Raw genomic sequence first — 26,052 nt, 5'->3', positions numbered from 1 at the left:
AGGTAACACGAACTTCCTTAGCATTGTTTCCTAGGTAGCAGGGGAATGAGTAGGCCATGGCCTGTCCATGCCTATTTTGTCATGTAGACTGAGAACACCTCTTCCCCAGTTTACAGTAGAAGGAGCAGAACAACATTAGCACATCCTGACCACTTGTTAGGATGGCATCAGCTTGTTTTCCTATCTGAGAGCTAGACGACCACCTCTTGTGTGGAAGGCACCAATTGCGCCTTTAAGTTGTTCAGATTCTCTGACCACCAGAATGTGGACTTGCATAATTCAGCCCCCACACTTCCCCACTTTTTGTTAATTTTAATAAAGCCCGTGCTTCTGCAACAGGACAGATGATTGCGCCGGTCTTAGGCAGAGACTCCTTCATTTACCTAGACTTACCCGTCTTCAGAACTGGCATTCTAATTATGTGAGTTTCTGTCTTAGGTATCTGGGGAGAAGAAGCTTCAAACCTGTCTCTGACTGCTGACCTCTGTGAAACAAGAGATTAAGGGAGAGAAATACCTTTGGGCTCTGTGTCTCAGAGCCATACTTCGTGTCAGGAGAGATCATAATGTTTTATGAATAATCATGCTCCTAAAGGCTATAGTCGCCTAGTTAAAGGGGAGGAGGATCACCTGAGTTGAAAATATTATCTTCAGCTGGTCTAGAGCACCTCTTAACAATTTTACACTGTATGAAAATCTAGAACTCTTAATATATGCATTAAATCCATTTACAGTGCATGTCAAACTTTTCTCAATGTCTTATAAGCAGTTACAAACATTACCAAGTCAATACTATAATTCTAGAATGGGAATTAACAAACATTCCACAATTTGACATACCACAATTTCCTTAAATCCATTCTAATCAAAAGACAAGAAAAGTTTTTTTGATGGATGAGAGTCCAATGACATTGTTGCTGTCAGTCAAGCTTAGGCTCTCCCTTTCGTCCGTGAAGAGGGCCTTCAGTCACTCCTTATTTTGAGTCTTTCTTCCCCTAAGGGGAAAGTTTAGATCTTAGTTCTCAGGGCCAATATTTTAATCAAAATGAGTTCTGTGTCCCAAAGTTTAAAACAGTCGAATGTTCGGTCTGCATTTCTAGTTTGACTCCAAAGTAAACAGGATTCAGACTGCAGAAAATTGTAGTCATTGCAGTGTGGCTGTGTGGGTCCCAAGCATCAGGAAGCAGCTCAGCGTCCTGCAGTGCAGAGCAGCTTCAGCAGGTCCCGCAGATCAGGCACCATGACCTCTCACTCTGACTCCTCGGTGGGGGCATTAGCAGCTACGAAGTCATTGGAACTGTTCAGTTATTTTTGACTTGTGGTTTTATGGCACTTACGGTTTTGTTTAAGGAAGACTCCCTGATGCTCTTGCCCCTCAGCGAAGTTTCTTCTGTTCTCCAGAGGAATGACTTTTACTGGAGGAAACCAGCCAAGAGTGTCCCAAGTGCCAGTCACTGTAATTGATGGCAGTATATAGAAGAATGCAGGGGGATAGAAAAGGCAGGACTGTCGTGATGACCCAGTTTCTGCAGCGTTCACTCCTCTGACTGCTGCTAACCACAGTTTGAGTTCTTTTAAATATCTGGAAAATGTCAAACATACCTTTCTAGTTCTCAACTTGGACTTCAGTCCCTGGAGACAGAATAGACTTTCAGTACAAGGATGTAGCTAGAAAAAGCATGCTCACAGTGAACTGACTTAAGGTGATCACAGTTTACCTGTTGCTTGATTTTTTTTATTATTTGGTAGATAATAGTATCTATAAAGGAAAAGGATTGAAGTCATTGGCTTTACCTACCCAGTCTTTACTATGTATAATGAAATAGAGTCTCAAGCCAAACTCTGCCACTTATACACTTACTGATTATGAGGAAGCAAACACTTTCAAAATGTATATACACAGCAGCCCAAATGACCAGCTCTGGTAAGAATTCTTCTCATGAAAGAATAACTCAAAATGATAGCTAAGTTTCCAGAAGCAGAGTAATGACATCCTGTTCCCCGACTGTCAACAGCAGAATCCCCCACAGCAAGCTCATTTAGGAATGTGTCCAGTGTAAATTAAGGAAACAACAAAGTTATTAGGAAAAGGGGTTCTTTTTTTCCCAATGAAAGATTAGAGAAGCTGTCTAACATATGCTTAACCACTCCATATATGCCAAGTAGCCATTTTTACTGTTGAAAGGTCATTTAAGATTCATTATATATGGTTATTAAGCCAGTGTGTTCATGAGCAAAGCATCAGTGGACGGTTGAATGATGAGCAACAGGAAGGGTAAGGGAGCTAAGTGAATAGTGGACTCCAGAAGATAATGAGGATAGCTGCAGTGGAAGGGACACGTCCTCAAATTATTACATAGTTTATCTTCAAAAGCAGGTAAATTCAGATATCTATAAGCTTTAGTATTAAAATATTCCTAAAATTAAAATAAAAATTGGTTTATATATTTAGATATTAAAGTAGCACTTGATAGGGTTTCCTTAATAGGAAATATAGCTTCTAAATATTTGTCATTTTCAATGCAAATGTGGATGGATATCCACGCTCTATTCTTGGGATGACCCTGAGATTGAGATTGAGGGTGGGTCAAATGTTTCGTTTATTAAGGAGAACATGGATTTGAAAAGATTGATAAACACTGCTGTAGAGTCTGCTTACTCAAATTTAAGAAAAGTCATAAGGGCAAAATTATTACCTATAAATTGCATTAACTCAAGATGTGGTAATTTGGTCTCAGGCTTGGCTGGAACTTTACATCTAAGCTGGAAAAAATTGCTAAGCAAAATAATAATTTAAATATTATTGGAAGGAACAATTCAAAAGCATTCATGCATAATTGATATGCCAATTACTAATCATTTCTCTATTCATTAAACTCAGTCTCCTAAGGATACCCGTTTTCTTTATTTATGACTATTTGAAGTGTGTAAAATCACATTATTTTTAAAACTGATCTTGGGTTTTACATGTTGGATTATCTGTCCAACCCATTTAATTTATGTTTACAGAACATTACTGCTGTGCATACACGTACGAATGTACACACACACATACACGTGTGTTTTTTTCATTAGGTTGTTTTTTGTTTGTTTTCCAGCCTTTCTGCAGAAAAACCTTGTGTATGGCACTGTCAGAAAGGTTTGCCGCAGACCCAAGTATGTGTCTCCCCAGGATGTCCAAATGAAGCAGTCCTGGTAAGTAGCTTCTGTGAGCTTACTTGGTGTAGCTTTCAGTTGAGGAGTGCTTTGCTGCCAGAAACAAGAGCTTCTCAGATTACATGAAAGGGTACTGACTGGCATGCATGGCTAGCACCTTACTGTCATTAAACCTATGGGAGGGGGCTGGAGAGATGGCTCAGTGGTTAAGAGCATTGCCTGCTCTTCCAAAGGTCCTGAGTTCAATTCCTGGCAACCACATGGTGGCTCACAACCATCTATAATAAGGTCTGGTACCCTTTTCTGGCCTGCAGGCATACATGTAGACAGAATATTGTATACATAATAAGTAAATAAATAAATATTTAAAAAAAAAAAACCTATGGGAAATCGGGCCGTGATGGCACACACCTTTAATCCCTGCACCAGGAAAGCAGAGGCAAGCGATCTCTGTGAGTTCGAGTCCAGTCTGGTCTACAGAGCTAGTTCCAGGACAACCACATCTATACAAAGAAACCCAGTCTCACAAAACAAAACAAAACCCAAACTAGTTGGGAAAGTCTGTGAGCCATAGTGAGATTAGCTTTGTGGGTTTCCTCAAAAAAATCACAAAACTGTCTGTTGGGATGTGCAAACCTGGCTAGATTTGAAGCCAGCCTATCGTTTGTCTTTAAATGTGATGACTGAGTTATGGACCTGAATCTTTAAAAAATGTTTAAGTTGTTGGGTATGTACCATCACACCTTTAATCCCAGCACTCAGGAGGCAAAGGCAGGCAGATCTCTGTGAGTTCAGAGCCAGCTTGGTCTACAAAAGTGAGTTCCAGGATATTCAGGGCTACACAGAGAAACTGTCTTGAAAAGAAAACCAAAACAAAGAAACTTCTGGTATAATAGCCATTAGCAAACCAGCTTCGCTTTCACAGTGGGTTTCTTTGTGTCACAGGATGGCTGCTAAGAGCATCTAATTGAACCCATAGGCAGCACACAATAGGGGAGAGAGACTTTCTGCAGCTAATGGGAAATTCTTGCTCTGCACTGATCAAATTTTCTTTAAAACAAAAGTAGTTTAGTCTTGGACAGTTGTGCTGGGGTTGGAGCTAGCCAAGCCACATAGCTGTGTACTAGAAGATGGCCTAGATAGTGAAGATGTACCAAATTCCCCTTAGAGTCTGTTTGCCGTGGCCTTGCTGGGACTTTCAGACAACAATACTGTTAGCTGCCTAAGCTTTGGTTTTGTTGGTTCTCTGAAGACTTCAGAGGGAAAGTTTATTATGTTTGTAAAACAGAGAGGTCATTTAAAGATCTGGTGTAAGTGAGAGAGGAAATGCGCATTAGCAGTTCAAGAAGCAATGCCTTGGGAGTCAGATACAACGAGGTAAGTTCCTGAGAACATGCCCTTCTTTTTTTCTTATAATTAAAGTTTACTTTTGATGAAATGTAAAACATGTACGTGTTTAAAAGTCCAACTCTGTGACACAGTATACTCAGTAGTTTGTGTCTGGTTTTCACTACCCTGCTCCAATTGTGGTAACCATTTTTGTTTGCTTCTAATTGCCCTTTCTGTGTTTATCTTTGCAAAATAAAATAGTGTGTATATATATACAGGTGCCCATAAAGACATCTGCCTACTTCCTATGTAATTGTTCAAATCTGTTCAAATCACTGAAGACTTTTTTCTTTTTTTATTAAACTTGCCTAATTTTTTTTAAACATTTATTTTTAATTCATTTTACATTCCAAACAAGGTTCACCCTCCCATCCCTCCTCCCGCTGCCTCCCCCAGCCTACCCCCATCCACTACTCCCAACAGGTAAGGGGTGTTGACATAGTTCGGCACATTAATTTGGGGCAGGGTCAAGCCCCTCCCCTCTGCATTAAGTCTGAGTACGGCATCTCCTTATAGTCTCTAACAAGCCAGCCCTGGCTGCCCTGGAACTCGCTGTTTAATCAGGCTGGCCTCAAACTCACAAAGATTGACCTGCCTCTGCCTCCTGAGTGCTGGGATTAAAGGCATGCGCCACCACTGCCCGGCTTTTCTGGATTTCTTGTATCATCATTCTAATTTAGTTTTTAGGGGACTATAAGCAGACTTATGCTTAGTATGTGCAATGCAAGGTCCTGGTTTTGATTCCTAACACCACAAAAAAGTAGTTATTTTGATCAAATACAAAATAAGGTACAAATGATTCAAGTCCTACTCTTCAGTGGGCTGTGAGCTGAGTGCTGTGTCCTGTATCCTGCCCAGACAGAAAAGGTGCCTAGTTCCTTCCTCAACTCTTATGACAGTAGCTGGTAACCTAGTAACTATAGGAACAGTGGCTGTTTGGGCACGGATGAGACATAGCTTAGTCTGTAGGAGCATCATTAATGTAAAATTTGAAACTGCATTTGCATACATTGAGTTTAGTTCCATTTTCAGTTAACATAATCCAGGGCTGGTAAAATGGCCCAGTGGGTAAAGGCATTTGCTGCCAAACTTGACACACACCCAAGTTCAACCCTTGGACCCATGGGTGGTAGGAGAGAAACAAATTTTCTTGTGTCTTCCACATGCATACTGTGGCACAAGTGCTTGTGCATGCACACATATGTGCACACATGCATACACACAAATTAAATGTAATAAAAAATGTTGACTTTTTAAAAAATCTATTTTATTTTCCTCTCTACTAGTTTGGAAGTTGTTCATTGTGTTAGAGACAATGTAAGAAACTCTGTGGGTTCTTCACTTAGGCACAAATGAATGGATGTCTTTGTTTTCCTACTGTAAGGACTTCATACTCTCCTCTTGATATTTGTTTTGTTTTAACTTTAAGAGACACTTGTTCTTTACTGTGAGGGCTTCATTAAATTACTCACATTTTAATCTTTTCTTCAAATTCCTTAGATAAGATTTCAAAGGGAAGAGAGGTGTGGTTGTTTGTAGTTAGTCTGAAAGATGCTTTCACTGGGTGTAGACTGCTAGGCTGTAGTTGCTTTACTGTCCCTTAGAGCACTGAAGCTACACTCCGCTGTCTTCTGCTTCCCCAGTAGCTTTTGAAGTAGCATTGTAGGTCAAAGTAGTACTTTTTGAAGCTATCACACTCCCTTCCCACCCCCTTTGGCTAATTTTAAAGGTCTTGGAGTCTGTACCTCATTCTGCTGTTTCTAGGCATGTATTTATATTTATTCTGCGGAGAGTCTGTGGGCTTCTTAAAGCTGTGGTTGGTATGTCTCATCAGTTCTGTTCTGTCTAGAGCTTCCTGAGGTTCTGATTGGATTCCCACATTTCCCACCACCTTGCTTTCTGGACCAGTTTCTGAATGCTTTAATTCCATGTGTCTTTCAGTGCACTTCACTCTTGAGGTGGGTGAAGCTGTGAGCTAACCATCGAGTTTTTATTGTCAGGGATTCACTTTTTCTTTCTAGCAGTTCTGTTTGGTTCTTGTTAGGTTCTTGAAGATCTTATTATGGTTTTCTTACATGTGTGTTCCAAGTGTTTTCTTTAATCATAAGAAGAATAAATGCTAAAAAAAATAAATAAATAAATAAAAAGAAGAAATGCTGATTTCTAATCTGATAATTTTACCATCTTAATGGGTAAAATAGGTGAAACTAAGAATCTTGTGGCTGGTTCTCACCGATGGATCTTCCTTGGTTATTTTTAAACTGTGATATTTTCCCAGGAAAATTATTTGTGGGATTTTCTGGAGGCTTGGAATGAAGAGCTGTCCCTTGCCAGCAGAAATAGAAGGTAGATCTGCTGTAGGAAGGACAGTGGAGGTTTCGATTTATCTATAATCAATTGGATTGTAGTTTTCAGAGTGACGTTCCTAAGCTCTTTGAGTCATGGTTTTTACGACTGCTTTTATTTGTTTATATTTTTAGAACATAGTGTAATATGTCTGTTACATGATACCTTTTAATTTAACACTCTCTCTGTGTGTGTGTGTGTGTGTGTGTGTGTGTATTGTAAAAAAAAACAAAACGAATGCACATTTAAGAAGGACAAACAACAGACCACAAGTACCTTTTCATCAACTTAACTCAAATTTCTATTACCAAGTGCGTTTGGGGGCCAATTTTACAGTTTAAAAAATATTTTTTTTTCTATGTCAAGTGTATATCATTAAGGCTTCAAAAAAGTCTTTGGTGTTTTTGAATTTCAAGACTTGGGTAAAGGCTGGGGCCCATGTATACCGCTTTCCTGAGTGCTCTGTCCCTTCTGTGTGGTTGGCAGGATGCAAGTGAAAAGTGCATCTCTCAGGACTGATGGCTTTTTGGTTTGGCTGGCAGGCATGATGAATGTTCTTGTGTAGTAGATATTTTGCTATCTTTTAAAATATTTTATCTTTTAAAATAAATTACGCTAAGACTCAGGACTGGTGATGTTGGTAAGCAGAGATCACCCGTGAAGGATTTCCATATGTCTAAGGAGTAAATGGTTTTGTTTACCTTCTGTAGCAATACTAAGTTACAAGGCCCAAAGAACATCCCAGACTACTGGGACCCTGCAGCTCTGCCGGACCCAGGATTTAAGGTATGGGATTCACACATCCTGGAACTGGACAGAAGGGGTTCTATAAAGACAGATGAGTGTGAAATGACTACTTTATAAAACTATGGCTCATGGCACCAGAGGGTAGAGATGCATGTGGGCTTTCTGTTTTGTTTCTGTAGGTCTTGGGGATTTTAAGGCTGGGTGACTGTGGATTGACTGTAGCTCTCCGTGAAAGGAGGTGGTTAGTGTAAGGGGAAAAGATGAACTGTGACCTTTGCTATGGAGAGCTTCCAAGCAGGGCTGGGACAATTAATCTATTTCACTAAGTAATAAAAAGAAACAAGGGGGGGCTGGAGAGATGGCTCAGTGGTTAAGAGCATTGCCTGCTCTTCCAAAGGTCCTGAGTTCAATTCCCAGCAACCACATGGTGGCTCAAAACCATCTGTAAAGAGGTCTGGCGCCCTCTTCTGGCCTTCAGGCATATACACAGACAGAATATTGTATACATAATAAATAAATAAATAAATATTAAAAAAAAAAAAAAAAAAAAAAAAAAAGGAAAAAGAAACAAGGGGGATATTTGAATGTGATGAGGGACATTTAGAGGGGAGGATACTAGACAGCAGTGGACAGGAGGACAATTCAGTAGCTCATTTGAGGCCTACTTTCTGGGAGTGGGGCTGAGCAGAACACTGTGTTAATGAATGTCCTTATTGCTCCATCAGTATGAGGCACTTTGGCTGATTCCCAGTGCTGGGAACATGCCAAACACTGAAGACAGACTTTTCCAATATGGAGCCTGTCCTGGGAGGATGTCTCGTACAGAGCACAAAGCACACAGAGGAGCAGGAGGCAGCATGTGAAGGACCCGAGGAGCTCACACACCTTCGTAATTCTAATTCTCACAGGCCATGTGCTCTACTTTTTTGGTTTTGGCCTATGTAGGATATAAAAAAATGACATCCTGGAGACACTTAAGATGGGTGTATTAGGCACCACCTGCTGACCTATGAGCCATTTTCAAAGTGAACCAGAAGGAAATTACTATACTTTGAAAATATTCCTTCTCTGGAGAGACTGCATCTTAGGGAAGAGGGCCAAATCATCACTCTTTGGCTTTATCTTGAAGTTATAGAGGTTCCCAGGGGTCTCAGGAATTGTTCATGTATTTGCATCATATGACAATAATATATGGAAATTATTTTCCTTTTGTAGAAGATTATTCTCAGTTCTTCCTCAGAAGAGTACCAGAAGGTGTGGAACCTCTTCAACCGTACACTGCCTTATTACTCTGTTCAAAAGATCGAGCGGATCCAGAACCTGGGCCTGTGGGAAGTCTACCAGTGGTGTGTGCGACTGATAACTATCTTCCACATCCTGCTAGCTGCTTACCAACATCCCTGCCTCTCCAGGACAGTCCGAGGCAGCATGCTCGCCCAGGGCTGTTGTGTGCCATGAACTGTCTCTGCTCTCCTTTCTCACCCTAAGGCTGTGTGATGTAGCAGCCCTGTGTAAAGGTGCAGAGACTGCAGCTTCGCTAGCGCAGGTCCTGCTCTCACTGTGACTAGCGGAGCCAGACTCCACTCTTACTCTGACTTCCTGAAGATCAGTGGGACAGAGCGAATTTAAAGCTGAGCCAGAGAGTGGAGTGGCCGCATTTGTTTGTTTGTTTATTCTTCCTATGAGGACCAGCATGCTCATGGCCACCCAGCTTTTCTCCACACAGGGTAGAAATTCATCATGGCCCTCCATGGCGGTCTAGGGCTTACTGACTTGGCTTCCCATGGGTTTGGGACAACATCATAGCACTCTGCAGTGCTGGAATGAGTCCTATTAGAGAGGGGAGGATGGGCTGAGGGTGAATGCCTGTCACTCCCAGACCAGCAGCCTCACAACTTTTCTCTACTTTCCAGCTTCCCAGGTTCAGCTCCACTGAGGAGCTGGATGGAAGAAGGACCCATGCCTTCCTCTAAGCTGTTTAGCTCCTAGAACCTTTTGCTATGGAGGGGAAGCTTTCTTTTTGCTCTTTGACCAGACCCCAACCCATCTTCTGCTCATTCTGTGCTCTGTGGCTTAAGCCTCCAGGGATTGGCCAGGGAAGCCACAGCCACCTTCCGGTCACATGATTTTTATTTATTTATTTTTTTTAAGAAAATGGGTTCAGGAGGCTGTTCTTTGGTCAACACCCTCGTCCTCAACATGCGTGTTTCTACCATTCTAGGCAAAAAGGGCAGATGCAGAAGCAAAACGGGGGGAAGGAAGTAGATGAGAGGCAACTGTTCCACGGTACCAACACCAGCTTCGTGGATGCCATCTGCCAGCAAAACTTTGACTGGCGGGTCTGTGGTCTGCATGGCACATCCTATGGCAAAGGTAAGGCAGGGTGACCTCCACCAGGAGCTGGGAACTGCTTGAAGACAGCCTCAAGAGGCTGCAGGAGCTGCTGGCCAGTCCACGCTGCTAGTGACAAATGCATTGCCTTCTGGCCTCTGTGGGGACAGCTCAACCCTGAACTGCAGTACTCAGGCTATTAATAGCTCCATTATTATACATGATTGAGAGCTCAGTCAGCTTACGGCGGGTGGTCCTGCTCACTGGGACTTGTTTCTGGTGGAATGGAGGCCCTAAGAGATGGTGAGAGTTGGGGGGGAGAGCAGCACCTTTCCCACCTGCTGAGCACCCTAGACTGGGCCTTGATGACACCCTTAGAATAGAAGCCAAAGAGCATGTCATCCCATCTCGCACAGAGGACTTCTCTAGGCATTTTTGTCTCAGTTATTTTTTTTTTTTTTTTTTTTTTTTTTTGAGACAGGGTTTCTCTGTGGCTTTAGGGCCTGTTCTGGAACTAGCTCTTGTAGACCAGACAGACTTCAAACTCACAGAGATCCACCTGCCTCTGCCTCCCAAGTGCTAGGATTAAAGGTTTGCACGACCATGGCCCAGCTTCTCTTGGTTATTTTAAAATATTATTTGGTGGGCTGGAGAGATGGCTCAGAGGTTAAGAGCACTGACTGCTCTTCCAAAGGTCCTGAGTTCAATTCCCAGCAACCACATGGTGGCTCACAACCATCCGTAAGGAGATCTGGTGCCCTCTTCTGGCCTGCAGGCACACATGCAAACAGAATACTGACAATACTGTATACATAATAAATAAATAAATATTTAAAAAAAATATATTATTTGGTAGTAATTTCAAACTCACAGTAAAGTTGCAAGCTGTGGCGTTACTCAGTGGGTAACATTTTCCATGTTACCCACTGAGGCTGAGTAGGACAGCCCTATTCTATAGATGAGAAACTGAAGTCTAGAACAAAGTATTCACAGACTCCAGGTTTTCGCTGGATTCAGAGCTGAGGATGGTTTGAGTTAGGTGACGTCCTCATGTGCCCTGCCACATCAAGAGGTGTCGATGGCCTCACGATTGATGAAGGTAGAGAACTGGAGTAGAAGAGGGGTGTGGTGTTGAAAAAAAAGAGGCTGCTGGCACCCCATTGCCAGGATGTGCTCTTCTAGTGCAGCCTGTGTGTGTCATTTCAGGGAGCTACTTCGCGAGAGATGCTGCCTATTCCCACCACTACAGCAAATCCGACTCAAGTTCCCACACCATGTTCCTGGCCCGGGTGCTGGTCGGAGACTTCATCAGGGGCAATGCTGCTTTCGTCCGCCCTCCCGCCAAGGAAGGCCAGAGCAATGCCTTCTATGACAGCTGTGTAAACAGCATGTCCGACCCAACCATCTTCGTAGTTTTTGAGAAGCATCAAGTCTACCCTGAGTACCTCATTCAATACTCCACTTCCTCCAAGCCCCTGGCTTCCCCCTCTATCTTTGTTACCCTGGGCTCCTTGTTCTCCAGCCGGCAATGAGTGTGGCCAGGATGCAATAGGTCTTTCTGGTGGAGCTGTTGGGAAAGTCTTTTATTAACAAAACTTTTAATGAACTCTCATTTAATGTGGCTTCTCAGTGAAGTTACATTCTTTTTTTTTCTCCCCTAGTGCTGGGGATGGACCTTGTGCTTGCTAGGCAAGCACTCTACCACTGAGCTATACCCCCAGCCTTTTTAAAATGTTTTTATTATGAGGCAGAGTTTTGTAGAATTACATTCTGCCTCAATCTCCTGAGCAGCTGGGATTACAGGCCTATGCTCTCAGGCCTGACTTGAAGCTACAGTCTTAATCCTTGGCTGATAACAGTTTTAGTTCTCAGGTCCTTTCAGGTTGGCTTATGATCTATCTCATCAATAGTGATCATGAGCCCACGTTTGTCTTTTAGGTTGGCTTATGATCTATCTCATCAATAGTGAACATGAGCCCATGTCTTTTTAGTAATGTTAGGCACTGTATTTTTAACTCTTTGCTGACTTTGATGTTTATTAACGCTAAGCACAGAATTTCTACATACTATTTTATGGATTTTAATTGTTAAGAATTTATGTCTGTATGAGAATTCTGTTTTTGAGGGTCTTTTTTGTCAGTCAGCCCTTGGGGAAGAAGACTTCAGGGAAGGCCTCAGGCATCACTGTCACTTCTGCCCTCTGGCACTAACCAGGCATTTTTGGTGTAAGTGAAGCACAGTTTCCCCTGACAGGAGACATAGATGAGTGAGCCCCCCCCCCCCCCCATAAGTGCCTGTACCTGAATCCCATAAGTACCGGACACCTTCCAGGTGTGGGTTTTCTATCCCAATGAGATCGAATGACCTGTGCTGCAAATGTCACATAAGTAAGACTATGGAAATAAAAGACTATCTGAAGCAGATGAAGGCTGGCGTTCATTCTTCGGTGTCTGTTTAGAAAGAGAACTGGATAGGCAGCAGGCCCTTTCCTGGGTCCTGTGGGCTAATAAAGCATATTATATATATGCACAAAATCTCCAGTTATATCCCAACTAGGTCCCCAAAGACTCTTCTGATCAGTGGCATCTACATGTTTTTGCCCTGCATTCTGTACCCTTTTTGCACCAGGCATCATTCTAACACCTTTGATCAGATGCCCACCCTCCCATACCGGCTTTGGACTGTTCCTTCCGCGGGGTCTGTATGTTCAGTTGTGCCTCCTGCAGTGGCCGATGAGTGCTCAGAGACTGGGAGAGCTGTCAGGGAAGTAGCTCTGTAGGTCTGCAGGTCTCCAGGAATGTTTGGTTTTGTCTGAACCCCATGGCCAAGCATGAAGAGAGCCAACAGGATGCTCTTTAAAGAAAAAGATCCTTTAGCCTGGATTATTCCATCTGTGGACGCTTCCAGTTAATTTCTTCTGCCCTTGCTTAGTCCAAGCATGAGGTTGAGTGTCCACACACATTCTCTGAAACCTATTCATCACGAGAAGCTAAAAAAGCCCGTCCCAGTGTCATCAGGACCTGTTCACCCTCCACTGTCCTGAGGCCAGGACTTCCTTTGACACCATACTCAGTTTAACCAAAATGACCTTTCCCTTATTTAACCTCAGTCCCAAGAAAACCATGCTTGGAACCCCACTGTCAAAATGAAACATGACAGACATTAAACATCCAGGAACTATGACATAAATAACATGCTCACATACCATGTACCCTTTTAATCACCCTAAGATAAGATATCGTCTACATATATTAAACATTTCTGTCTCCACATGAGGCCTTTGTTTGAATCCCGGGTGCCCTTCAAACATGGTTCGCAGATGTCATCACCAGGTGCTCTGTTTTCCAACTGCCTTTTGTCTCAGCAGCGTGACTCAAGCTTAATGTAGACTCCATTTTTGGGACTTAGGGCAGATTTGGATTCTAGCTGAAGTGGAACCTAAAATAGAGTAAATTAAAATATTTGTCAGAACCTAGCCCGAAGCATGGCTCATGAAAATTTTTCTGTGGGTTGAGAGACAAGACCTTAAGAGCCAAGCCAGAGGAAGGGTTCCTGGCTTCTGTAGGAAAAGCTGAGTACCCCAAACCCTTCAGGGGCAGTTATGACAGCTTTATGTGATGCTAATAAGAAAACATCACGGAGTTATGGGCAGATATCTAGCTGAGCACAAGCATTCAACTCCCCTCACGTGTGGGACGAGATGGAGCTGGAGTTTTTATCACACTCTTTGATCAAGAGATGGGGCATCCCTGGGAGGAGAGGGGTCAGCCTGGCTCACAGGCAGAGACTGGCCTACTCTGGGGCAGAGAAACAGGGTGGGCGCCACCCTGGAGTACCAGACCCTCACCTGAGTCTCAGAGCTGGCTTCAAAGCGGAACTTGCACAGGACCTGGAGTAGTGTCAGTTTGACCACCAGCAGCCCCAGCCGCACTCCGAGGCAACTCCTGGGGCCAGCTCCAAAGGGCAGGTATGTGAAGGGCCTCTGCTGAAGCCGGGCCTCTGCTGTGAACCTACAGGTCAGGGGAAGGTTACAGTTGTCCTGAAACACCTGTTCCATCTAAAGCAGTGGTTCTCAACCTTCCTCATACAGTTTCTCCCCAACCATAAAAATATTTTCATTACTACTCCATAACTAATTTTGCTACTGTTATAAATCATAATGTAAATGTGTGATATGTAGGTTGAGTCTCGTTTTTGGCTGAGTGACCCCCCTTCTTCCGGAGCCCCCTCCCTCCATCAGGGACAAGAAGCTCCTGTGTCCAGGGCTGTCCTCAAGGTTCTGGATAGCTGGTGGCCTCTGACTGCCATACTTAGGTCCCTCTGCTCAGCACCGTCCTGCCCCGTCCCAGAAACAGCTTCATTCAGTTAGCTGAGTGCACCCCACCTCGTCTAGGAAGTCATTATTACCCATGTATGTGTGAAGCCCAGAGATAATCCAAACTCCTAAGGCTTGACCCTGTCAGGCCTCCCCTCCCCTCACGTCGGACCACACAGCCTCAGCAAAGTTCCCATTCACTTTAGCAACATCCTTGAAGCCCTCCCAGGGGCCCAAACCTGCTATCTCATTGAAGACTGGCAGCTACCTCTCCATTGACCTAGCTTTGCTGGTCAAAATGTGGGAAGCTTAAGTCCTTGGGAGCTTCCAGATTTGGGCCGAAGGCAGAATGGCTGGACTTGTTACCAGATCTCATCCCTGGCTCTGTGGAGCTAGGTGACAGTCACCCATCTGTGATGGCCAGCTTGCTTCTTACCACTTCTGGGCTTTCTTGTCATGCTGTGAGCCCCCACGACTGCTGCTTCTGGTTATGAATCTATCATGTTCACAGGACTTGCTGAACTGTAGGGTGCCAGTTATCTGAGTCTCAAAACTCATGAGCAGGTTGTAGAGGTGGCCTGGGTTCAGATGGAGTCAGTAAATGGAGCGCAGAGGCTCCTTGCCAGCCTCCCCTGTTGAGCCACAGAAGGGAAGTGACTGCTTTTGTCAGGGTAGGGTGTGAGGGATGCCCAGGTGTCTTACACCACATAGCCTGGAAATGAAGTTGGCGGTAGACTAAATCAATGTCCACAGAAAGAAGCGGATCCAGGTGATTGGATCTCATGAATTTAGGCTTGAAGGGCAGTTATGGACTTTGTTGCTTTTTTGTGCACACACAACATGTAACCCCACAAGGTGGAGAGATGGTTCAGTGGTTAAGATCATGTTCCACTCTTGCAGAGGACCAAAGTTTGGTTCCCAGTATGTATGTTGGGCAGCTCGCTCTTGCCTAGAGCTTCCTCTGAGACCTCCATGGGTACCTACACTCACATGCACATCCTTGCATGCATGCCCACGTGCGCACACACAAACACACACTACACATAATTAGAAATGAAATCTAAAAAAATAGACAAAAACCAACCCTGCCTCCTGTGTCCTGGCTTGGACAAATAAAAGATACTGATTCTTGTGTGCATTACTGCTGTCATGCTAGATCTATGAATTCAGCTTTTCCTTTGGAAATGGTGCCTCCCAGTCTGTCTGAATGGCTGTGATCTTCATTTGGGGTCGACTTTGCCCATGACTCCCTAGCTGCTGTCTCTAAGGCAAATTCTATCCCATACACTCACATCCCTCAAGGACCCGTTTCTAGACAGAATTCGCTTACCTTTCAGGGTCAAAGGTCTCAGGGTGTGGCCAGTGCTCTGGGTCACGGTGTAGGGCACCCACGGCTATCTCCAGCACGGCACCTGCGGGGATGTGCTGTCCCAGCACTTCACAGTCCTGTGCTGCCTCCCGTGTGAATCTGTGGGAGACAGAGGCAGGAAACGCTTGCCATTGTGCCAGGGGATAGGGCTGTAGGTGTTAATGGGACCCAAGATGGAGCGTGGAGTGAGGCTAGAGACGGGGACTGAGCCCTCTTACCAGGGTGCGCCAGAGAGAAACCAAGGTTTTGTCCCATACACTCCTTCCGATTTCAAGGCCCTTGTGATGTTGTAGATAATACCTCATCCATGGGCTGAGCCCTGGGGAGCCGTCCACGTATGTGGGGATTGCAGAGGTGGCTTCCAGGGGCTACATTCTGGCTAAGCTAAGGGTTGTTCCTCAACTGTGGCCTCTCATGTCTTCTTGCTCTAATACCCCCACTTCCCCTTTCACTTCGTCTCCTCTCATTTGGTAGGATAGCCCTGTTGTCGGGCTTCTGCCCTCTGCTCCTCATTCTGTGGACTGTTCTCTTGTTAAGATCCTGAAAGCATTGGGTGGCCCATCCTGCGGACTGTGAACGTACACCTTAGCCTTTATAATGCCATTGACTAATTAATGGATAATATTGGTTGTTAACGACTACAACCAAATTAACTAAAACTCAAGCAACTGGGCACACTTGTGAGATTTTCCTTGGTTGGATTATTTGAGATGGAGACCCACCCTTGATGAGAGCCACAAGTATTATACAGTAAAAGTACAGCTGACAGATCCCTAGACAGACTCATGGGAATGTACTCCGATGAGGACGATTTGCAAAGCTTAGGGAACACTTGTCTTTTGGGTAGCCACTCTCAGTTCTGTAGAAGTCTTGTGAAATCATGACGTTTCTTCCTACCATAATGGGATTCATCCCAAAGTATCCCAGCAGTGTATAAACCTGACCTTTCCTGTACTGGCAACTGTATACCTTCTCCCACACGGTGAGGCCCTGGTGTGAAAGCATTCACTCAGCCAAACCTTTGCTCTCATAGTCAAATCTGCATAAAGCTAGTCCCCCACAGTTATCCTTATGGACTGGACGAGAAAGGAGCCCTAAACAGGAGGCACTGAGCAGGAGAGACAGCATGTCTGCCCTTACTGATAAACAGGTCTGGGTGGCCCTGAATTCTCCAACAACCAACCTAGGAGAAGATAACCTACTGGCCTTTGCTCTACCCTAACAAGCTCTTAATATTCTGTACTTGCCTTCACCTTTCACTTGACACAAGGTCTTAGTCTAGGAAATTAACTGTTTGTACCTTTACCCCTAAAAAATACAGGAAAAAAGCTTGGGTCACTAAACCAGCCCCAGAGAAAGAAATCCCTTCTCACCTGGGTGGTAGTGAATACAGCACCCTGATGCTTAGCCCAGGGGGCCGAGCTCCATCCTAACCCTCCCGGTATCTGCTGGGTAGCCTCACAGCCCCACCCCTTCTGAGACATACCTTGTCAGTCTTTTAGCCATCCTGTTAGCCCTAAGAAATGCATGCTTGGAATCATTGTTATTAACCAGGGAATTGTTAGGTATGTCTGTGGGGGTATATAAACTGGGAACCCTGGGGGATGAAAAGAATAGCAAGGAACATGGAGGAAGAACATCGAAAGGGAAACAAACATCAAGAGAGCAGGAGAGAGAGCATAGAAGGAATAAATGGGACATGATAAAAAGACCCATGGAGCTCATTTATTTTGTTTACCCTCAGGCCTTATTAGTCAGGTTTTCACCCACTATAGCGATCCTTCTGAACCCTGAGAGTTTTAAGGGGATTAATTCCCCAATATAAATCTTGATACCCCCTAAATATGAGCCATACCTCCTGGTAGCAGCCCACATAAAAGGACATGAAAGGGGGAAGCTTTTGCTTTTTGCCTGCTTGTGCTCATTCTCATTGGCAAGGTCATCATCTGTGCTCTTGATGAACCATTTCTTCACTGGTGTTAGAACCTGCTTCTTCAGGATTCCAGTGCAGATTGAAAACCTTAAGCTCCTTAGGACTTCCCTGGGACTCCAGCACCAGATTGAGACTGCTGAAATATCCAGTCTCATGGACTGCACAACCCCCAGATCCTCTCAGCCTTTCTGTCAGGAGACAGCCATTGCTGGACCGCTCAGACCGCAGCCGTAAGATAAGCTAATAAATTCCATATGTGTATATTTTCAATTCTGTTAGCTGTTCTGTTAGAGAACCTGACAAATGCAACTGTAGCTCGTGAAATAAAGCTGTGACAAGGAGGAGAGAGTGAATCAGAAACCAGGAAGCTGGGAGCAGGGGGCAGGCAGAGCTAGCTTGGGATGGGTACCTGGGACTAAGACAATGAGTAGGTGAGTGGAAGCCATTCCTACGGCGGGAGGTGTTTCCCTATTCTGGCTGCATGGTGTGTGGTGCTAGGACTGAGAGCAGAGCCCATTCTGAGTCACCTTTACTGGCCTTTCACAACGAGCCTGTCTATGATGATTGCCCTGGTTTCTGGAGTTCTGTGTCTTGTCTTACCCCAACTTCTCACAGCAACCATTACTTAATGAACTGTTTCTTACAACTTGTAAGACGGGGTGGCCAGGTTGCCCTGAGGCAAAAAATACCTAAAAGTTTTATAGTTAGCCTTTCTCCAGTTCTTCCCCAGAGGGACCTGAGGCCTTTTAAAGGTAGCTGTAGACTGGGGGAAAGGAACAATCAGACTTTGTGGAGTATGTTGGATTCCAGGAGATCCCAAGAAACAGTGTGGCCCTCCAGTTAAAGTAGAGGCTTATGGAGGTCAGGTGACTAAGGAGTTTTAGCTGATATCTGACTCTCAGTAGGTCCAGTAGGTCCCCAAACTCATCCTGTAGTTATTTCCATATTTCCAGAATTCGTAACTGGGATAGATAGACTTAGAAGTTGACAGAATTCTCATATTGAACACAGGATTTAACTGTGCCCCTTTTCCAAATCTGTACGTGTTGTATTATTATCTGCACAGCTTGCTCCTTTTCATTATAAATCTTCATTAGAGTTTCCACTAATAACCACATGACAGAATCTATACCAGGCTGCTTTGAGATTTCCTCTGCCAACGGAATTAATCTAAAACTCTTCACTTTAGCCTTAGGCAGACTCTTTGGACAAGGGCAAAAAGCAGCCACACTCTTCACCAAAATATCACAAGAATGATCTCTAGGCAACATGCTAAAATTCTCCTCTGAAACCTCTTGAGGTAGCCTCCACAGTTCATCAAATCACACTCAGCTCCACCATCTTCCATGCTCCTACTAGTATGGCCCATTAAAGTGCTTAACCATTCCACTGCTTTCCTAACCTAAAGTACCTAACTAAGTCCAAATCCCACCAAACAAAGACATCGTCAGGACTATTACAGCAATACCCCAGTCCCTGGTACCAACTGCTGTCTTAGTTAGGGTCTCTGTTGCTGTGAAAAGACACTGTGACCACAGCAACTGTTAAAAATGAAAACATTTAAGTGGGGTGGCTTGCTTACAGTTTCAAAGGTTCCGTCCATTATCATCATGGCAGGGAACATGGCAGCGTGCAGGCAGACATGGTGCTGGCTACATCTTGATTGGAAGGCAACAGGAAGTAAACTGTCACACTGAGCAAAGCTTGAGCAAAAGAGACCTCTAAGCCCACCCCCACAGTGACACACTTCCTTCAACAAGGGCACACCTACTTCAGCAAGGCCACACCTTCAAATAGTACCACTGCCTTTGGGATTATGGGGACCAATTACATTCACACTGCCACAGTGAGGTTGGGTTTGTTTGTTGTTTCGTTATGGAGGGACATGTAAACTACCATTGAACCATTTTCTGTGAATATCTGAGATAAGCTCTCACTATGCTGTTCTAGCTGTCCTGGAACTCACAGAGAACTGTCTTCTGAGAGCTGGGATTAAAGGTGTACACCACCATACCCAGCCTGACCAGTTTATCTAATTTCCTCCTGGACAGATACCATTGTTCAGCTCAGAAAGTTCCCTCTTTCCCAGGAATCTCAGCAACTACAGAAAGACCTGACCCCATTATCACTCACTGCTGGGACTTGGAGATGGTCCTTGAAGTCGCCTTGTTCTGTTTTACTACCAAGTGTTTAGTCTTGAGTTTCGTTTTGAATTTGCACTTTGCAGTGCATACAGCTGCCTGCCAAGTCCCCTGGGAGGAAAGCTGGGTATAAATCACGAAGAAGGAAAAAGGATTGGACATCAGGTTACTTGTGGCTTCTAAGGATGCCACAGCAGGGCCATAGACTTGTGTCTTTTTTGCCAGCATCGAGAGCAGCAAGGAAGCTTTTGAGTTAATGAGCTGATCTCTACCAAGAGACCCTCAGCTCACACTACAGCAACTTTGAATATTCGCTTCTGGGCCAGCACATTTTAGATTGTAGCTATACACATACCCTGTCATGTTTGTGGTTTGGAATTCTCTTTGAGCTACCCTCAGATCACATTTTCTCTTGAAAATGACAAAATGTATCTCCATATGGTCTGTGTGGTACTGGAAGAAGTGCTGAGTGAAGTCATGATCAAATACTTCCTGCGACTTCCGAGAAGTCTGTTATTTCACTGCCCTCAAGGGACCCTGGTTAAGATGCCTTTCCCCAGGGGGCACTTGGTCTGGGGGAGTTTGAAAGAAGCAGACCTGAAGGTTGGTGTGATGTTTGTTGTGAGTACTGAGATGTGTCAAGAATGCAGTGTGAAGTGTAGTTACAGCCTGAAGTGCTGGGACGAGCAGCCCTTGCTGCTGGGGACACACACACACACACACACACACACACACACACACACACACACGTATACACACACACGGCAAATCTTTGAAAAAAGAAATCCTTGCTATGAAGTCTAATGTGAGAGCTCCAGCAGGGGCTGTTGGACACTAACATTCCAGAACATTCTAGCCCTAGATGGTCATCCGCCGAATGTTGCCTCCCAGGGCAAGGACTTTAGCCTGCTTTGGGTATAGGCTAATTTTCTAGTGCTCAGCACTGACTATAGAGGTGGTGAATGAAGGATGGATGGATGGATGGATCAGTGGGCAGGGGTGATGAGATTCCATCGAAGGCCAAGAGGCCAAAGGGACAGGACTGAGGAGGAAGGCCATGGTAGGAAAGGCTAGTGAAGTTCGGTAAAGGTTAGCCTGCGGGAGAATGGGCCTGGTGCTCCAGGGGATACAAAGAAACCCAGGAATGTGTGCAATGAGAGGCGGCAACAGACAGAGGATCAGTGAAAAGGCCCCAAACAGTGATGTCAAGGGTCCGTGGACATACCTGAAAGCCGGTGGGTACATCCTCAGGGTCTCTGCAATCACCATGTCCAGATAGGGCAGGCCTTCCTGCAGGCTGCAGTACTCAGGGGCTGGCTGAGGCAGGGAGCAAACAGAGGTTGTGTTAGGATTCTCACGGGCTCTTGGTCGTTTTCATGAGCTCTTGCCCCAACTTCAGCAAACATTTCTGTGACACTCCTATCCAGATGGCCTCTCAGTGGCTGCTTCCCTTGCTCATCACCCCCTCCCCCGCCCCCAGCATATTCTGCTTGCTCTGTTTCATTGTCAAAGACAAGGAAGTGCAGCCCGGGACTTGGGGATCTCTGGGTGTAACATGGAGAGATCTGGTGTGATGGTTTATATTGTCTACTTGACAGAAGGGAGAGTCACCTGGGAGATGAGCTTGGAGTGTAGAATCCTGACAGGGTAAACTGAGAGGAGGAGACTCATCTACTGTGGGTGACGCCATTGCCTAGGCAGGAGATTCTGGGTTGCATAACTGGGAAACCGAGCTGAGCTCCGGCATGCGTGCATTCACTTCTCTCATAGGACTGTGACCTGGCGGCTTTAGGCTTGACTTCCACACCGTGGGGGCTGTAACCTGAATCTGTGAGCTTAAATGAACCCTTCCCCCTTAAGTCTTGTCAGTATTTTACCACAGCCACAGGAAAAGCAACAAAGGCCAACTCTTGAGACAACCGCGGCAATCACAGGGCCCGGAGCGCGTGGCATGGCTAAGTACCAAGCCCACGCACTTGTGAAGTGCCCTTGTTTAATCCTCCCAGCAAGCCTAGGTGGCAGGTATTTCCTAGTCTTTTAAATGAGGAAGCTGAGGCTCAGGCTGGCTGTCACCCGCATAGTAATTGGTATGGCAATAAAGCAAAAAGACAGAGAGAAGTCGCAAAGAATAAAAGCTTGCAACGGTTAGCAAGGATGAACAGTTAACAAAACCCCCCAAAGCTATTATACACCAACAAGGAGAGACAGCTCAGGCGAAAAGCTGTCAGAGGGTATGAAAAGGCAAAGCCCAAGAGGAGGAATAGAAGTCAGGATGAGAAAAAGCTGCGAAATAGTAATAGTCTCACACGTCAGACAAGAAGTTGGAAAAGACGGATTAAATTTTGGGAGTGCAGGTGTCAGGTTTCCTAACATCTCCTGGTTAGGAACAGGGACAGATCGGTGTGTGTGTCGTCAGCAGGTTGTGGGTACCCCATGGGTGGGGCAGGGTCTGATCCAGGCACTCCCAGCCTGCCACTGCGCTTCTTGTTGGGGTGGGGTGTGTTCTGTTTGGGTGGGCGTTGCTGTTTGTCTCTGAAATGCTCCCATAGACTCATGCTTTGAATGCGTGTTTCTCCAGGTGGTGATGTTATTTAGAGAGGTCAGGAGCCTTACAGAGGCGGGGAGCTAGAGGAGGACCTTGAAGGTCCTTACGGTGACAGACTGAACTCTCCGAAACAGTGAGTCAAAGCGACCCTTTCTTTGGCTAAGTGTGGTTTCTGTCAGGGACCTTGTCATAGTGACGGGAAAAGTAACCACAGCGGGTAACAGCCTCGTTGCCTTCAACAGCCATCCTAGCAGAATCCCTAATCTGGGGGAGGACTTTCTTCTGCCCCCCAACCCCCTGCAGAGCAGCCAGAGGCAGCCCCATGACCAAGCTCATCCTGCGGCTGTCACTCTCCACAGACCAGCTCCAGGTGACTTCATTGGCCATGCAGGAAAGAGGTTCACAACCAGGAGTGACCATCCGGCCACACCACTAGGTGGGGCACAACTGCCCCCTCCCCACCGTGAGCATCCTGGGGTCACAGCGGTGTTCCCTGGGAAATGGCTATAAATACAGAAAAGTCGGTGGTGGGAGAGGAGGCAGGGTCAGGGCACCTGGAGTCTTGAAGTCCATAATAAATTCTGTAGCCACTAGATTAAACACAGCCGCTAATGATGGCCCACCAAGAGTCAGGCTTCAGTATGGACATGGAGTCGAATCTGTCTGTGAGTGTGTTTAGAAGGCAAGGGAGATGTTTGCACTTTGTAATATAAAATGTCAACTGTTGCTTGGTTTTCCCAGCACTTACCCACCTCCGCTCGGGGAACTGTTCCTAGCTGAGGCTCTTACTTGGCTTCACACTTCCACCTCCATCCTAGGCCCTGTGTGTGTGACTGCGCCCTGTGATTATTGTCTTGAGACTGCTAACAGCTTCACTGCTCTATTTATGTTCTGGGGTTCTAATCCCTGCCCCTTGGGCTTCCTCCCATGGATGAGTTCTCAGTGGCTGTCTTGCCTCCAGGACACAGACACAGAGGGTGTGGATGAGGCTCATATATGTTACAGCATCTTGGGGTGACCATGGTGGCCGTCTTAGCTTCAAGCTGGAGGAGCATAGGGTATGTATGTGGAGAGCCTAGCCAAAGGCACAGCGACTCAAGACTCCTGGAAATAGCAGTCTGCCGTGGGGACTATGGGAAAGGGAGACACCTGGACCAACTTCCCCAGCTGTAGCACAAATAATAAAAACCCAGAGGCAGATGTTGGGGTTCAATCTGAAGGTCAGAAAAACAAAGCAGCCAGCCACTGGCTCTTACCTCTACCCCTGACCGAAAATGGGTGGTCCTGCCTCCAGGAATCCTCAGATTGAGACTGATATGAGACCTGTATTATCCCATTTTATAATCCTCTCTGGAGCTATATTAAAGGTGTGCACCATCACCGCCCAGCCTGTATGGCTGACTAGGGTGATTGCTTTGCACGGATCTCCAGGCAAGCTTTCTTTCCTAAAGCACAAATAACATGCCACTATACTTGGCTCTCATCCTTCCCCGCCTCTCATCCAGGATTAGGATTCAGGCTCAGGATACTGTGAAGATCTGACCTCCCTCAGCACAGCCTAGGTCTGGGGAGCGTGGGGGTTCTGGGAACAATTTCTCTTCTGCTTTCCATCTTCGGGGTTCACTTTCCTCTGGCCATTGAGCTCACAAGACATGAACTGTGCATTTCAGGGGCTCTGATGCGACTTCAGTAACTGATTTGCAGGATGTGAAGACGGGAAAAATCCAAGTAAATAATTAGAAGTTTAGATTTCTTTCTTTACTAAGGCTAACACTGAGTAGAAACGAAACAGCATCCTGACAAACCCACCAAGAGAATGTGGAGGAAAGGGAAAAGCGTTACACCTGCCTGGTGGGCACTTCCTGCTGCCTTTTGAGTAGAGTCCAATGTTTGCATTTTGCTTTGGGACTCACTGATTGTATGGTCGGCTCTGCAGGATTTGGTTAGCTGGTTCAAGGGGACCAGTATAGAAATCTGGATTGGGGTAAAGGAAAAGAAGCCAGAGGTTGAGGGAGGGTAAGTCATGGGCTGTTGGTGGCCACCTTCCGCCTCAAGGAGTAGTGAGTACAAAGCACCAGCTGGTTTTTGTTTGTTTGTTTATTTGAGACAGGGTTTCTCCGTGTAGCTTTGGAGCCTGTCCTGTCCTGACACTTGCTCTGTAGATCAGGCTGGCCTGAAACTCACAGAGATCCACCTGCCTCTGCCTCCTGAGTGCTGGGATTTTAAAGGCGTACGTCACCACCACTGCCACCACCACCACCCGGCACCAGTCGGTTCTAAGAAAGAAACCAATTACACAAAAGAGAGAAGCAGGGGGCAAAGGACAGAGGTCACTTCCTAGTGCCTCATAGGATTCCAGTTCCCACTGCCATCTGCTCCAGACAAGTTCTCACTGCTGGACAAAGTCATTGGCGTGTTGAATCCTGCTATCTGCAACCACAGGTGTTCTAACAAATGTAAAGATGTGGAAGGAAAGAAGAAAGGAAGGGAGGGAGGGACCTGGTGACCACACCACAGTCTAGAACTGTGTGCACGTGCCTGTGTGTGTATGTGCGTGTGTGTGCGCGCATGTGAGCCTGTGTGTGTATGTGCGTGTGTGCGCATGTGTGTCCGTGTGTGCCCTGCGTGTGCATGTATGTGCGTGCGTGTGTGTGTGAGTGCGTGTGTGCCTGTGTGTGCGTGCGTGTGTGTGTGTGAATGTGTTATCTCGGAGCTGTGTCCCTGGTGGGTAAGTGGTGCTGGTAAGCTTGTGTGGATTATAAACTGTCAGGATCTGTCAAACAAGAAGATCACTAGGCAGGCTAAGTGGCGCCTTCATTCTAAAGCCAACCCCTTCATTTGTTCTTCTCTGCACGGGCTTTCCACTACCCCTAAACTTCGACGCAAGTGCACCTGTGACCATCACCTCAGTCCAATGTTCTCGGTCTATGTGGGCCCTTGGGCCCACTCTCTGGGACATGATGGCCTGTGGGGGTTTTCCAGAGCTTTCTTGGAACCTCAGGTGCCCATCACACAGGAAGAGTAGGCCACCAAGGTGAAGAGAAACACACCTTTCATCTAAATTAAATCCAGGCCAGGCAACAAAATTGCAAGCTGTGTCTCACAGAGCAGTGGACTCATCCCTATTTGTTCCCAGCATCTCAGGGACATAAAGGTCCTGAGCTGAGCCTACCAGCAGAGGGCAGCAAGCGTACGGTGAATGGGGGACTCCCTGGTTCCTGAAAGGGGCCTCAGAAATCATTGTGACTGGTTTCTTCATGATAGAGAGGAGAAAAAAAGCCGAGACCCAAAGAGGAAGCCTGTCACCGGACCGGGAGTCTTGCTGAGGGGTGTTCTGAGCACTCCTGCAGCCAACACTCTGACAGCGAACAAACACCTCAGATGCTGCTGGGCTTGATACCAGAGGCCCAGGAAGACAAGGGCTTGTGCTTTGGGGAACCACACATCTAACAAATCACAAAACTGAATGTCACTGATGTTGTAGAATAGGCTTGAGAGGGACAGAGAGCCCATTCGGCTTGGGAAACCGCCCATTTCTTCACCCAGGCTGTAAGCCCTGTGCCAGGCACAAGAGCTACATGGCCACCACCTTCCTCCAGCTCTCAGTCAGCTAGGGTCTAAGCGAGTGGGAGAGGGCGGAAGTCACCTGGGCTCTGCGACCTCCAGACTTAGAAGTGGAATTGTAAGGAACCCCAAACCCCCCTCTCTCCCTTAAAGTCGCCCCGTCTGTCCCGCTGTCCCTGCCATTCCTTGTGGAGCCACCGTATTCCACAAGCGTAGG

General features: G+C 45.8%; 2 protein-coding genes across 2 annotated transcripts in view; one reads left to right on the top strand and one right to left on the bottom strand.

The window, feature by feature from the left end:
* Positions 1-12,389, top strand: part of LOC121435176 (protein mono-ADP-ribosyltransferase PARP12) — a 39,444-nt gene extending 27,055 nt beyond the window's left edge. Inside the window, exons 8-12 of the mRNA XM_041634271.1 lie at positions 3,098-3,194; positions 7,601-7,676; positions 8,853-8,983; positions 9,859-10,010; positions 11,175-12,389. Of these exons, the coding sequence (XP_041490205.1) occupies positions 3,098-3,194; positions 7,601-7,676; positions 8,853-8,983; positions 9,859-10,010; positions 11,175-11,500 (782 nt within the window). The 3' untranslated portion in view covers positions 11,501-12,389. The remainder of the gene's footprint in view (positions 1-3,097; positions 3,195-7,600; positions 7,677-8,852; positions 8,984-9,858; positions 10,011-11,174) is intronic.
* Positions 12,390-13,185: 796 nt separating this feature from the next.
* The window catches only part of LOC121435528 (thromboxane-A synthase), a 163,676-nt gene continuing 150,809 nt past the window's right edge, over positions 13,186-26,052 (bottom strand). The window contains exons 10-13 of the mRNA XM_041634926.1: positions 20,952-21,043; positions 15,614-15,751; positions 13,816-13,978; positions 13,186-13,406 (exon numbers count right to left, since the gene is read on the bottom strand). Of these exons, the coding sequence (XP_041490860.1) occupies positions 13,329-13,406; positions 13,816-13,978; positions 15,614-15,751; positions 20,952-21,043 (471 nt within the window). The 3' untranslated portion in view covers positions 13,186-13,328. The remainder of the gene's footprint in view (positions 13,407-13,815; positions 13,979-15,613; positions 15,752-20,951; positions 21,044-26,052) is intronic.

The sequence above is a fragment of the Microtus oregoni genome, unplaced genomic scaffold, assembly GCF_018167655.1.
Source record: "Microtus oregoni isolate MIOR12 unplaced genomic scaffold, Mior012 000046F_ref0000063, whole genome shotgun sequence".
Lineage (NCBI taxonomy): Eukaryota > Metazoa > Chordata > Mammalia > Rodentia > Cricetidae > Microtus > Microtus oregoni.
The sequence above is the reverse complement of the archived record's forward strand: the minus strand, read 5'-3'. Positions and strand labels throughout refer to the sequence as shown.